This window comes from Thalassophryne amazonica, chromosome 18 (assembly GCF_902500255.1).
Source record: "Thalassophryne amazonica chromosome 18, fThaAma1.1, whole genome shotgun sequence".
In the NCBI taxonomy this organism is placed as follows: Eukaryota; Metazoa; Chordata; class Actinopteri; order Batrachoidiformes; family Batrachoididae; genus Thalassophryne; species Thalassophryne amazonica.
Window position 1 is genome coordinate 70,369,264 of NC_047120.1, and position 14,157 is coordinate 70,383,420.

Here is a 14,157-nt window from a genome sequence, read left to right on the forward strand (position 1 = left end):
TGTCCTGATCTGAACTGTATGTCCTCTGGCTGAACTAGCAGGTGTTCAACCCAAAAAAAGGGCTCTATTAGTCATTCAGTCTGTCAGGGGCTTTCCAAGGCCTTTTAGGTGCTTTCCCGCAGGCCACGTGCGAGGGGCCTCGGGCCAGCTGCACCTGTGGCTGAGGCCACGTGCGGGGGGCCTCAGGCCAGCTGCACCTGTGGCTGAAGGTCTTTTAAAAAAATCAGTTGTAAATCCTTCACGTTTTAATGGGAGCGTTTGTCACATTGAAATAATGGCCTAACACCTGCTTAGGGTTCACTAGAGGACGCTTCCAATAGAAAACCATGTCTTGGGAATGAAATAAATAAAAAGTCGAAGGAGGAGCGATGCCCGCGGGTCTCCAATAAATAGATGAGCGCGGTTGTCATATGTTCAGTCTCTCTAGAGGACTCAGTTTGTCTAAGCTCTGTGTCGAAGGCTTAAATAAACTTAAAAACTCTGTGCATTTTATCTTGCTTAAGGCTGAATTATTCTAAAGTGTTGTGTCCTTTTCTAGCATATCACTTGCAATTAGTTTGTGTTATCTAAAAGACAACATCCTGAGACGATCAAAAGAAGGACCACGTCAGTCACAATGGGCTAAGGAAAAGCAATCGTGGACTGTGGATGACCGGATCTTAATCCAATTGAAAATCTTTTGTGGAAGTTGAAGAAAATGGTCCATGACAAGGCTCCAACCTGCAAAGCTGATCTGGCAACAGCAATCAGAGAAAGTTGGAGCCAGATTGATGAAGAGTACTGTTTGTCACTCATTAAGTCCATGCCTCAGAGACTGCAAGCTGTTATAAAAGCCAGAGGTGGTGCAACAAAATACTAGTGATGTGTTGGAGCGTTCTTTTGTTTTTCATGATTCCATAATTTTTTCCTCAGAATTGAGTGATTCCATATTTTTTCCCTCTGCTTGGTCTAAAAAAGTAACCGTTACTGACTGCCACAATTTTTTTTTTCCTGATTTCTTATAGTGTTTCTTAAAGCCAGACAGTTGCCATTTGAAATGACTTTAGTTTTGTGTCATGTCTGTGATCTGCTTTTTTTCTACAAAATTAAACAACTGAATGAACATCCTCTGAGGCCGGTGATTCCATAATTTTTGCCAGGGGTTGTATAGCACCCCTTGGGCACATATTGTGGCATTTTGGGATTACCTTTCACTGCTATGCAGATGATACTCAGTTATACATGCCGATAACTGCTGATAATCTCGTTCACATAAAATCCTTAGAAGATTGCCTTGCAGCAGTGAGAAGTTGGATGTCTAGAAACTTTCTACTTTTAAACTCTGATAAGACTGAAATGATGGTTCTTGGTACAGTGAGACATCGGCATCAATTTGACCAGTTAACGCTCAGCCTCGGCTCGTGCGTCACACATCACACTGACAAAGTGATGAACCTTGGGGTAATTTTTGATCCTTTGTTGTCCTTTGGCCTCCACATTGAATGGTAAATTGTAAATGGACTGCATTTATATAGCGCTTTTCCATCTGCATCAGACGCTCAAAGCGCTTTATAATTATGCCTCACATTCACCCCGATGTCAGGGTGCTGCCATACAAGGCGCTCACTACACACCGGGAGCAATAGGGGATTAAAGGCCTTGCCCAAGGGCCCTTAGTGATTTTCCAGTCAGGCGGATTTGAACCCATGATCTTCTGGACTCAAGCCCAACACCTTAACCACTAGACCATCACCTCCCCTTTAGAAATATTACTAGGACTGCTTTCTTCCACCTGCGAAATATAGTGAAGATTCGTCCCATCCTGTCTATGGCTGATGCTGAGACCCTGATCCATGATTTATCTCTTCTAGATTGGACTACTGCAATGTTCTATGTTCTGGTTTACCGCAATCTAGCATTAGGGGTCTCCAATTGGTTCAAAATGCTGCAGCCAGACTTTTGACATGAAGCAGAAAATTCGTCCACATTACATCCATTTTGGCATCTCTTCACTGGCTTCCTGTCCCAGTGAGATCAGATTTTAAGGTTCTGCTACTAACCTATAAAATTATTCATGGACTGGCACCTCCCTACCTAGCTGACCTAATTAAACCTTAAAGCGTTAAACGTAAAGCCCGGCCCGGGCTTTGCGTTCTCAGGGTGCAGGACTACTTTGTGTCCCTAAGGTGAATAAGAAGTCTGCGGGTCACAGAGCTTTCTCTTATCGTGTTCTGTGGAATGATCTCCCTGCGTCAATAAAACAGTCAGATTCTGTGGAGACTTTCAAGTCCACACTTAAGACGCATCTATTCTCCCTCTTGTATGGCTAGCATACTGGTGTAGTATGAAACTATGCTTCCTGCACTTTTCATTAATACATATTTTCCCTTTCATATGGCTAGCATACTGGTACAGTTTTGTTACGCTTTTTACTCTTAATTTATTTATTAGTAATTGGAGCGGGCCGCGGCCTCAACTTTACCTAAATTCAGGGTCTTTTAGTGAAGTTTAGGGCTAGTGGCCGGCGATCACCTGAGTATTTCTTCTGTCTTTCTTGTTGTTTAATGCTGGCAAATTATACTGTATTTTTTTGTCTTTCTGATGCCTGATTCTGTTTTTTCTCTCTGTTTAAGGTGCAGCTCCATCCAGAGATGGGAGTTGTGTTCGTGTTGGCGATCCTCTTGTCCTGTGCGCCAATTGCATTTCTTGTATATTTGTCCGTGAATTGTTCTGTGAATTATGTTTTGTAGCATGGCCCAAGCAGAGGGTCACCCCTTTGAGTCTGGTCTGCTTGAGGTTTCTTCCTCAGAGGGAGTTCTTCCTTACCACTGTTGCTCTGGGGGATGTAAGGCTAGACCTTACCTGTGTGAAGTGCTTTGAGGCAACTCTGTTGTGATTTGGCGCTATATAAATGAAAATAAATTGAAACTGAAAAATTGAATTTGAAATACCATTAAAGAGTTTGGCGCTGTGATCAGAGACATAGACGCGGGTCGTCTGCATGGTCATTCATCACTTTTTTTCCAAGTTCATGTGAGCCAAAACACCTGCTAAAATATTGTTCCTTTGAGGGATAACTCATCATAAAGTAATTTTCACAGTAACACAGTTGTCATGAAATGGTTAACCTGAACCAGCAGACTTTTTGCACTGCTGATTCGTTTAAGTTACATTTTTCAGACAGTTTAACTTTGAAGGAGCAAATCTGAAAAAGAAAACAGCCCAGGTTCAATTTTTTTTCTCATGAATAAAAGATCATTATTAAAAGGGGTCATAGCATGCAGAACTTGTAATACCATGATTATTACACTGTCAAAAACTGAAAGATACCGTGACGTTAACCCTAGGACATATCGCCCGCCACTATCAGACTCTGACAGTTCAGTCTTGCAAAAGTGAGCATGTCCTGAAATATCAGACGCGACTACTTGATGCCAAATTCTGTATCAAGCAACAAGGACAACAGCTGCTCTGATGCTGAAGACTGGTGTAGATCTAAATTTTTATACACACACGATCAGGAATTGGTTAAAAAAAACAAAAAAATCGTACTGTAAATCAGAATTGATAATGGCATCAACAGATAGCATCTAATCGATTCTGATCTCTGCTTCTTTATGCAGCGACCTTTTTTGTTTTTAATTGAGACCACATGTCATAAAAATGGAAGGGGGGAGGGGGGATTAATGACTCAAATGTTGTGTTTGAGCACAAAACATGAGCGTGACGGAGTGAGCAAAGTGCAACAAGGTTTAACTTTCGTACTCGGGCACAAGTACCACTTGCTGTGAGAACGCGGTGAAACCACACGATCACTGTAAATCTTAAAACGTGCTGCATAAAAAGCCAACGTGAAAGCAGAATAGAGACACTGCATGAAGTTGTCTTTGTGTTTTTACCGAGCATCACTCCCACACTGGGCAGCGCCGAGCTGCTCTCCAAACTCCTCTCCAACGCCGACACACCAAAGTCATTCAGGTCAAGATCATCCAGAGCTGATTCTAAGAGAGACACACCAGAGCACTTCATCAGCTTTGGTTTCTTTTCCATCCATTCTGCATTCAGAACTGTCGCATGCTGACGTACCAACAACTGATTCCACAGTTTCACTCGTGGGATAAAAAGGCAGAGCATTAGCATTCATGCCTGAAGGTATGCCCAGTCCTGGGGGCACAAGAGGGGCGGGGCTGGGCGGGGTGGCGGCCAGACTCGAGGGGATACTGGAGGACAAACTCAGAGGGCTGCCCACCGGCAGGAACACTAACAAGTCCTGAAGCAGAGAGAAGAAGGTGGAGAAGGTGATTAGGTGTACGACCCTGCAGCAGCATTACAGTGCTGAGAGGAAACGCAGGCTAAAGCTCAACAGCATCACAAATAACATTTCTACCTGTTTGCTTTGAGCCGATGCCATTTCTCTGCTGCGCTGCTCCAGAGCAAAACTCCGCTGCTTGGCCTGCAACCACAGACCAGTTAGAGAGTCATCAAAACGCAGCAAAAAAACAGAAACGTCAGTGAAGATGACCACTTCCTTGTTTGCCTACAATACAAGTAGTTTAAACCTTTTTATTTATCATCCTTCTCTGTCCTAACTTCACTCTTCACAATTCTCTTCTGCTCACCTGATCCTCCCTCTCAAACCCAGGCGCCCTGCCGTAGCCTCCCTCTCTGGCCCAGGGAGACAGCGGCTCTCCTCCTGTGCTCACATCCTCGCACAGAGACAAAACGTTACCCAGCAGCCCCTTCTCTGACGCACACGATCCCGCAGAGGGGGAGAAGGGGTCTGGAAGAGAAACAGACCCTGGTCCCGGCCCAATGGGACTCGAGGGAGCCTCCTGGGCAGGAAGGGGGTCTGGAGGTCTGGAGGGTGGAGGGGAGCCGGCGGTGTGGAATGACGGCTCCTCAGGAACAAAGGGCTCTGGAGGAGAGCAAACAGTAGATAGGACATCATGACCGCACACAGAAAGAAAGAAAGAAAACAAAAGCAACAACAAAATGTCAACTTGTAAAATTAATCAAATGGCTGTGGATGAGGGCACCCAGGTGCATTATGGGTCCTTACTTTCTACATGAGCAAAGGCACAAAAGGGTCCTCTGGGGCAGCTGCCACACTGCTGCATGTCATTACACTTTGTGGATTTATAGATCTGTGACACAAATAAAAAAAACTCATTCATTCATTCATCACACGTTTGTAGTTGACTCACACCGTGTACACAGCGTGCTGCAGCAGACGGACCTCTGGATGAAACTGCTGCTCTGTACGTGTGTGACAGTACTGGCAGCCCTCTGCTCCCTCACATTTACTGGGGTCTCCCCACTCCTCGCTCTGTTTCACAGCTGGACACGGCAACGCTCTGCATCAGCCAAAGAACACCAGACATTTAATCCAAGTCTTCCACAAGAACATAAGAGTGTCGTTCACTGACCCCCTCCTTCCCCCATGGGACTCGTCACCTGTATTTGTGCTTGTGTGGGCTGCGCCTTCGGTCTTTGCTATTGTGATAGTACGGGCAGGCGTAACCTTGGCGGCACAGACGAGGCGGCTTCTTACACAGCTCAGTCTTGTAGTGTGACAGCACATAGTTGTTATCTGAAGAGCCATAATGCAGAGACACGCAGTGAGATTATCAGATTAAAATAATCTGCCTCCAAGGCCAAAACAAAGTAGTACCGTATTTTCCTGCATGTAAATCGCACCTTTTTTCTGTATTATCAACTGTTTGATTCAGGATTTCTGTGGACTGCTGTCGTGTAGTTCTCATTATTGGCATTTATTATTTTATTATTAGAGTTTAATTTGTTTAGTGCTTTGATTCCTGGGAATGTCAGATATAAATAAATATTAGAATTATTATTATAATGACAAAGGTGTGATTTTTTTTTTTTTTTTTTGGTATACAAGTCACAGCAGCTCTCAAAAAAGTATTAAAAAATAAATAACATGACACATACTCCAGATAACACGGTAGTCTATTTTATGCAAAAGCTGACTGATGCGACACGGCGACCGCCAATGACAGCGATGGCAGCGTGACATAGAGTGGTTGCTGGTTAGATTTATATTTACTGTATTTTCCAGAGTGCAAGTCGCAGTGTGTTTGAGACCGGGGGGTGGCGGGTGGGGGGAACGGTGCGGAAGGGGGGCAGCTTTTGAAAATTCAAGCTAAAAATTGGCCATTCTAGGGGTACCCAAAGGAGAAAAGACAGGTACGACAGCCCAAGTCCCTTCATCATGTCCATAAGGCTGGGAAAGTTTGTTGAGTGGACAATCTCATTCTGGGTTAGCCAGTACATGGCCCTCAGTGAGGCAGTCTGAGTCCGTGGACATTTTTAAGTCAAGACTTAAAACCTATTTTTATTCTCTTTCTTATGAGTAGTTTTTATTTTGTTATGATTTATTCTTTTACTTCTGTTTTTAATAAGGTATTTGATTTTTTTATTTTTATTTATTTATTTAAATTTTTTTATGTTGAACTGTTCTGTGTGAGGCACCTTGAGACGGCTTTTGTTGTAATTTGGCACTTTATAAGCTGATTAAATTGAAATTGAACAACATTTTATTGAGTCTTAAAGTAAATAAATATGAAATTGGTTACTGGATCCTTAAACTCTGGACATAATAAACTCTACATCGTGGATCCTTGATCTCTGGACATAAACAGAAATAAAATCCATTAGTTTTTGTCAAAAGCATTTCCTTTCAGACATTATTATTGGCATGAATGTCTTTCCATACTTATGAGCTGAGCTCTTGCAGCTGTGCTGCAGGTCAGGTTTATAAAGAATCCAGGATGTCTCATTTTGGGAGGAAAAAACGTTTCAGTCTATTGTAGTTTGTCTGTATTGCAACATTTGTAAGAGGTGTCATTTTATTTAAAGCGGCAATTCGTTTTGAAGGTATTAAATCTGAGCGGACTCTGTCTCAGCACAGAGCCGCGCAGCATTTGAACATGTGACAACGGAACAGAGGACGATTCTCATTTCTCGACTGCAACAAGACCAGAGTCCCAGTTAGTGACTTTAATCCACACAAAAGTGACTCATGATATTTTAATGGCTTTCAGAGGGGTTAAGAAGCGGACTTACCTCTTCTGAAGAGCAGCGAATCAAAGAGCCACGAGCCATTGAATTGAATCATTGCTTCGATTCACGCTTCAAACTGGAGTCGCGCTGCAGAAATGGTTGATTATAGACACTGTATTGAAAATAAGTGCAACGGTCCAAAATTATAGCGTAACGGGCTGTAACGCAAGTTTGCACTAGCTAGAACCCTGTACTGAAAATTCACAGTTTGTTATTAATAACAGTAATTATAATAACTATTTATGTAGAACTTTCCCAGGGATCAAAACAATAAATAACAAACTCCAATAATAAGAGAATAAATGTCATTAAAAAAAAAATACATTACAATGCACAAAAATCCCAAATTAAATCCTAAATTAAACAGCTCTCTGACTTATACACAGTTTTTTCCCTCTTCAAGAGGCATTTTTTGACAGGAGTGATTATACTCTGGAAAACATGGTATTTATAATAAAGTTCATGTTTAAACTGAAAAACATCAGGCCTCAATTACATTTCTTTCTAATCAGGGTTTGAGATTGAGATTTATTTTCAATGCCATTATTTTTTATGTGTATCAGCAATATTAGTACCCCCCCGCCCATACACTCCCAAAATCTGTTATCAGTCAGGCTCTAGTTATAGCAGCAGTGGGTTACCTTGCCAGCGTGGTTCTTCACTCAGGATCTTCTCTATGAGGGCGGTGCTGGCAGCCTGTCCTGACTGTCCGTCTGCTCCGCTTCCCTCTGCAGCCCCGGAGCCTCCCTGAGACTCCATCACCTGCACCTCCCTGTAGGACAGCGTACACAGACACACAGCTACAGAAAACCATCAATGACAAACGACAGCTGGTTAAGTGCTACAGTTATACTATCTGTTGGACCTGATGTCGTAAACAGGACTACGTAAGTCATGTGACCCATGTGCAAAAGCACAGTGGGAGCCGTTCTTGCTACAGTGGCCTTTTGCATCCGTTTCATGGATACACGAGCCTGTCTTATAGTAGCGAAGGTGATATCTGCGTTCTGTGTCCCCAGCAGTCCGATGTAGGAAGGGGCATCTGGAACACACACCAACAATACACACTCAGAGCGTAGACAGAAACAGGTGGACGTGCAGGTCATCAGCAGGTTCCAACTGGATTACATGTTTGCAGAGTTTTGTAAATCTACCGGATTTCAGTTTCAGACAACTGCGCAGACAAACAAGTGACTTGAAAATGTTATTTTCGTCAAAACTAAAATTCACATTCTCTGCAAACTTCCCAGCAATTTATAGACTGAATGATCAATTGCAAAAATAATCATTGTTGCCCACTTTTTGTGTAGTTTACTACAAGATTGAGATGCACGGTCTTGTACAACACTGGGATCTGTTGCACACTCACTCGTCTCCATCGGGGCAGGTGCCTGTTCCTTCATCGTATTTAGTACAGTATACATCTGGGCTGTAGTTGAAGGTCCCGTCCCGTCTGCGGATGGGCCTGCGGCGCCGTTGGTTCAAGAAGTGCCAATGGAAACAGGAAAAGGGCCGATGCTGTGTACATTTATGCTGCACAAACAAAGGGCACTGCTCAGTTCTGAACTCCTTTAGATATCTGGAAGAGAAAAAAGAAATGGGGGAGACGGGAAGGGTTTGATAATTGTTTAATGTCATTACACTGTGCGCTGGCCAAGCAGGATATTGTTTTCACAAGTGTGTGCATGTGACTGTGGACAAGATGACTCAAAAATGGCTGGACGGATTTCCTTCAAATTTGGCAGGACTATTACTTGGATAGATATTTAATGGTGATTCGATTTTGGAGTAGTTCGCTTAAAGATCAAGGCCAAGGAAAACATGGTCTTAAAAACATTTGTTTTGTATTTCTCAGCATCCAAGAAGCCTAGATGGATCAAATTCAGTGGGAATATTACTTGAATAGATACCTGAAAGTGATTCAATTCTGGAGTAGTTTGGCTCAAGATCAAGGTTAAGGAAACCACAATCTGAAAAACATCTCTTTTTTTTTATCTCAGCAACCAAGAAGCCTAAATGGATCAAACTTGGTAGGAATATTACCCTAAAAGTGATTAGACTTTGTTTGGTCAAAGATCAAGGAAAATGTGATCTGAAAAACACTTTTGTATCTCAACAACCAAAAAGCCTAGATGGATGATCTAAAACATATTGATCAACAAAATGTTTGTGATCGATTGGTATGATTGACTTCATAATGAAGTCACAAAAATAAAAAAATCAGGCATGTTTTTTTTTTTACTTGTACATTTCCATCATGGTGTGTACAGAGTGTACATCAGTCCCCTGATGCCTTTCATAAACAGTGAATTCATTAATCAGTTTATATTATTACTATTATTATTATTATATTATTACATATTATTGTGCTAGGACCAATTTTATTCACTTTATACATGCTTCCCTTAGGCAGTATTATTAGACGGTATTGCTTAAATTTTCATTGTTACGCAGATGATACCCAGCTTTATCTATCCATGAAGCCAGAGGACACACACCAATTAGCTAAACTGCAGGATTGTCTTACAGACATAAAGACATGGATGACCTCTAATTTCCTGCTTTTAAACTCAGATAAAACTGAAGTTATTGTACTTGGCCCCACAAATCTTAGAAACATGGTGTCTAACCAGATCCTTACTCTGGATGGCATTACCCTGACCTCTAGTAATACTGTGAGAAATCTTGGAGTCATTTTTGATCAGGATATGTCATTCAAAGCGTATATTAAACAAATATGTAGGACTGCTTTTTTGCATTTACGCAGTATCTCTAAAATCAGAAAGGTCTTGTCTCAGAGTGATGCTGAAAAACTAATTCATGCATTTATTTCCTCTAGGCTGGACTATTGTAATTCATTATTATCAGGTTGTCCTAAAAGTTCCCTAAAAAGCCCTCAATTAATTCAAAATGCTGCAGCTAGAGTACTGACGGGGACTAGAAGGAGAGAGCATATCTCACCCATATTGGCCTCTCTTCATTGGCTTCCTGTTAATTCTAGAATAGAATTTAAAATTCTTCTTCTTACTTATAAGGTTTTGAATAATCAGGTCCCATCTTATCTTAGGGACCTCGTAGTACCATATCACCCCAATAGAGCGCTTCGCTCTCAGACTGCAGGCTTACTTGTAGTTCCTAGGGTTTGTAAGAGTAGAATGGGAGGCAGAGCCTTCAGCTTTCAGGCTCCTCTCCTGTGGAACCAGCTCCCAATTCAGATCAGGGAGACAGACACCCTCTCTACTTTTAAGATTAGGCTTAAAACTTTCCTTTTTGCTAAAGCTTATAGTTAGGGCTGGATCAGGTGACCCTGAACCATCCCTTAGTTATGCTGCTATAGACGTAGACTGCTGGGGGGTTCCCATGATGCACTGTTTCTTTCTCTTTTTGCTCTGTATGCACCACTCTGCATTTAATCATTAGTGATCGATCTCTGCTCCCCTCCACAGCATGTCTTTTTCCTGGTTCTCTCCCTCAGCCCCAACCAGTCCCAGCAGAAGACTGCCCCTCCCTGAGCCTGGTTCTGCTGGAGGTTTCTTCCTGTTAAAAGGGAGTTTTTCCTTCCCACTGTAGCCAAGTGCTTGCTCACAGGGGGTCGTTTTGACCGTTGGGGTTTTACATAATTATTGTATGGCCTTGCCTTACAATATAAAGCGCCTTGGGGCAACTGTTTGTTGTGATTTGGCGCTATATAAAAAGATTGATTGATTGATTGATTATTTACTTATTAAACTAATACAAGCAGAGTGCAGCTGAACTTAAATACAAGCCATGCTTAGTTATTGTAATAATTCCAAAATCAATTCAGGTTGTCTTAAGTAGTTTTTGTATGCAAATGAGTCTGGAAGATGTTTGGTTCGACTTCAGTCTGTAGAACATTCACGCCCACATTAACTTCACACACTCAGCTCAGGCCTCTTTATCGACACCTGCTCCACTTATTCTTGACATTCTCACTCAACATACTTAGTTCAAGTGTTTAAAGCAAGATGTCGTTTTCCGTGCGCTTTCTCTTTTCGTAAATACAGGCTAACTTGAGTTCGCACACACAGCCACACGTGAGATTGTGTACACTGAGCTAGCTCGTCCAGCTAGCAGGCTACGTACGTGTAATGTTGAGGTTTCTCGGGTTGTACGTTTAAGACGGTTGCGGGAGAAGTCGAGCCTCCTGCGGACGAAGACGAAGACGAGGAGGAAGAAGGTCCTCCGGTGGTCGTCGCAGCCGAAGACGACGAGGACTGTGAATGTGCTTTAGACATTTTTTAAACCAGCTTGTAGCGTCTTGTTTTTAGCTTAGTGGCTAGCTACTTTTACTAGCTTCGAAATCCGTCGCATTCTACAACGATGTGCGCATGCGCGTGAAAACAGGAAGTAGACGAACGCAAACAGCACAGAACTGTGGGATATGTAGTTCGGTTTTTTTAAGTCATGGATTTATTTGGCAGAATTCGTACTTGTACAATAACAAGTACAAATAAAACAGAGGATAATACATAATACATGTGGTCCTCAATGACAGCAAATACAAAAATAAAAACATAAACAAAAATAAAAAATAAACATGTAAACAATCAACAGTAATAAGTAGTAATAAATAATATTCTAATCCAATTACATTTGTTCTGTAACCGGTTAACCATGTGAGATTTCAGACCATAAAATATCAAGTAAGACAGTGGCAAAATATTCAACGTTTCACATTTTATAACTCCGCGCCCTGACAGTGTGCGATTAAACACTGACAGGAACCAAAAGGAGCCAACAGGAACTGGAAGGAGCCAACAGGAACCAATAGAAAACTGACAGGAGCTAATAGTAATCAGCCTGTAGGAGCCGGCGCGGGAGCGCACTGACTCAGGGCAGCGCTTATAAACGATTTCCCCCTGCTCCCAGACAAAAATAACAGTATACTGGTTGTTCAGTACATGATATAAAAAACATCAGTTTCATAATCTTTTGATAACATTTAATGCATGTGTAGCGAGATGGGTGACCTTAATGACTTTCAGCTGGTGGTGAATGTGGGGTCCATGGATGTGTGGCTATGTCCCCGGGCTATGGTTGGCACTTTAGAGGAGGTGTGAATTGTGAGTTTGCACACTTTTTGGTTTGTTTGAGTGGAACCGTGTGCCCTTTGGGCTGTGCAATGCTCCTGGTACCTTTCAGAGATTGATGGACAGGATTTTTGGTGACTACCAGTGTCTGTCTTTATTGTTGTATTTGGATGATTTGGTGATTTTTTCCTCTACCTTTGAGCAATATCTTGACAGGTTGAGGGTGGTACTGGAGTGTTCACAGCACGAGGGGTTAAAGGTGAAACTCAAGAAGCGGGCCTTTTTCTAGCAGGAAGTGCATTATTTGTGGCATGCCATCTCCGATAAGGGTGTTGCTACCGACCTGGTAAAGTAGAGGTGGTTGCCCATTGGCCAGCTCCGGCCACACTTTTGGAACTGCATTCTTTTTTGGGCTTTACCAGCTACTACCACCGGTTTGTAGAAGATTTTGCAAGGTTAGCAGCACCCCTGCATAAGTTGGTAGCTGAGTTGGCTGGGGTGAAACTCAGTCGGGCGGATCAACCAGTTTTGGGTCATTGGACAGAGGAATGTGGACATAGAGGCACTGAAAGCTAAACTTACCTCTGCACCCGTGCTGGCATATAGTGATTTTAACATCCCATTTGTTTTGGAGGTGGATGCTAGCTATGAGGGGCTGGGAGCAGTGTTGTCCCAGGAACAGGATGGTAAAGTTAGGCCGATCGCTTATGCGAGCCATGGATTAAGGCCCACTGAGCGTAACATGGTGAATTACAGCTCCATTCAGTTAATCAGGAGGCTTTGGTGTTCTGGGAATGCAAAAGGGGTCCTGATAAGGAGGAGTGCAAACGGGTGTTGCAGCCAACCTGGGTGCTGCTTTGGCAGTGGAGTGGCACTGCAAGAAAGATCATGATCAGCATGTCCGTGATGTTCTTCTGAAGGAGGGCCAGTTGGTCTGGTTGCGAGATATTGGGATATGGGGCGTCATAAGATCCAGGATCAGTGGTCATCTGTGATGTACCGTGTCCTGAGGGCATCACAGGAGGCGAGAACGATTTATACAGTTCCCCGTAAAGATGATTTAACCAGGGCCAAGCAGATTCATTGCTCTTTGTTGAAGGCGGCGGTAGGTGTCGGTTCCCCTGATGAGGCTGTGGTCCTTTCTCCACCCTCAATGGAGCCTTCTCTGCCCCCAGCGGAGTCATCAGAGGACAGGTAGTGGTGTAATGGTGGATGGTTGGTGTCAGGGTCTGAGGACCCCATGTCTTCTCCGGTTTTGGGGGAAGTGGTGACCCAATCAGCCCCTCAGTTAGAGGTCGTGGAGGTTGTGAGTTTACCTGCTCCTCCGCATTTGAGTCCATCGACGGACCCAGTGGTTGGTGTGCCATCTTTGCTGGTGGATTCTGCTTCTGTGGAGTCTAGCACTTCTTCCCTCCCTACTATTGAAGGAGTTGCAATTTGGCAGACAACTAGGGCCACTGCGGGTCATCATTCTAATGTTAATCATCTTCCGTGGTCTGCAGTGCGTTTGGGTCCTTCTGGCCCTGTGTAATGTAGGTGGTACAAATTAGGCTGTGGGTTGGAATGGTTTAGGTTGTTCCATCGTTGGGGCAACGATTCAATATGTGGGGGTGGATTGTAGCAAGATGGGTGATGATTTTCAGATGGTGGGTTGAGTGCAGCCAATCGGTATACGAGAGTGTTTGCATAAAGGAAGGTAGAGAGCGCTCTTCTCTCTCTCCCTCACTGGAGATTGATTGCAGGTGTTTGGACGTGTTCACTTCCGCGTTCCCTTAAGGACAGAGACCTCTGTGGGAGCTGTCGTTGGCTGTGCGCTGCTCAATGTGGGTGAGACTAACGCACAGGTTGAGTGTGCATTTGGAGGATGGGGGTGTCAGCGGAAACCATTTATAACTTTTAACCAGCACGTCGAATGTGCCTCGACCCACGAGTATGCTGGGGCCGAACCGAGCTTCGGAACTTGTCGCTTTGTATAGCCAGCTTGTCTTGCTGCTCCAACAAAAATAGCTGGAAAGATCTGTGGAGATATATCTCGTTTCGTGAT

At 43.3% G+C, this 14,157-nt stretch overlaps 1 protein-coding gene across 2 annotated transcripts in view; it reads right to left on the reverse strand.

The window, feature by feature from the left end:
• The window catches only part of unk (unk zinc finger), a 32,679-nt gene extending 21,266 nt beyond the window's left edge, over nt 1-11,413 (reverse strand). The window contains exons 1-11 of one of the 2 annotated variants that reach the window (XM_034194544.1): nt 11,167-11,413; nt 8,432-8,641; nt 7,928-8,104; nt 7,704-7,834; nt 5,434-5,569; nt 5,216-5,333; nt 5,039-5,123; nt 4,599-4,894; nt 4,367-4,432; nt 4,066-4,249; nt 3,879-3,980 (exon numbers count right to left, since the gene is read on the reverse strand). In XM_034194544.1, coding sequence (XP_034050435.1) covers nt 3,879-3,980; nt 4,066-4,249; nt 4,367-4,432; nt 4,599-4,894; nt 5,039-5,123; nt 5,216-5,333; nt 5,434-5,569; nt 7,704-7,834; nt 7,928-8,104; nt 8,432-8,641; nt 11,167-11,318 — 1,657 coding nt within the window. In that variant the 5' untranslated portion in view covers nt 11,319-11,413. The remainder of the gene's footprint in view (nt 1-3,878; nt 3,981-4,065; nt 4,250-4,366; nt 4,433-4,598; nt 4,895-5,038; nt 5,124-5,215; nt 5,334-5,433; nt 5,570-7,703; nt 7,835-7,927; nt 8,105-8,431; nt 8,642-11,166) is intronic. The other variant, XM_034194543.1, reaches the window with a different exon arrangement.
• Between the last annotated feature and the right edge of the window lie 2,744 nt (nt 11,414-14,157).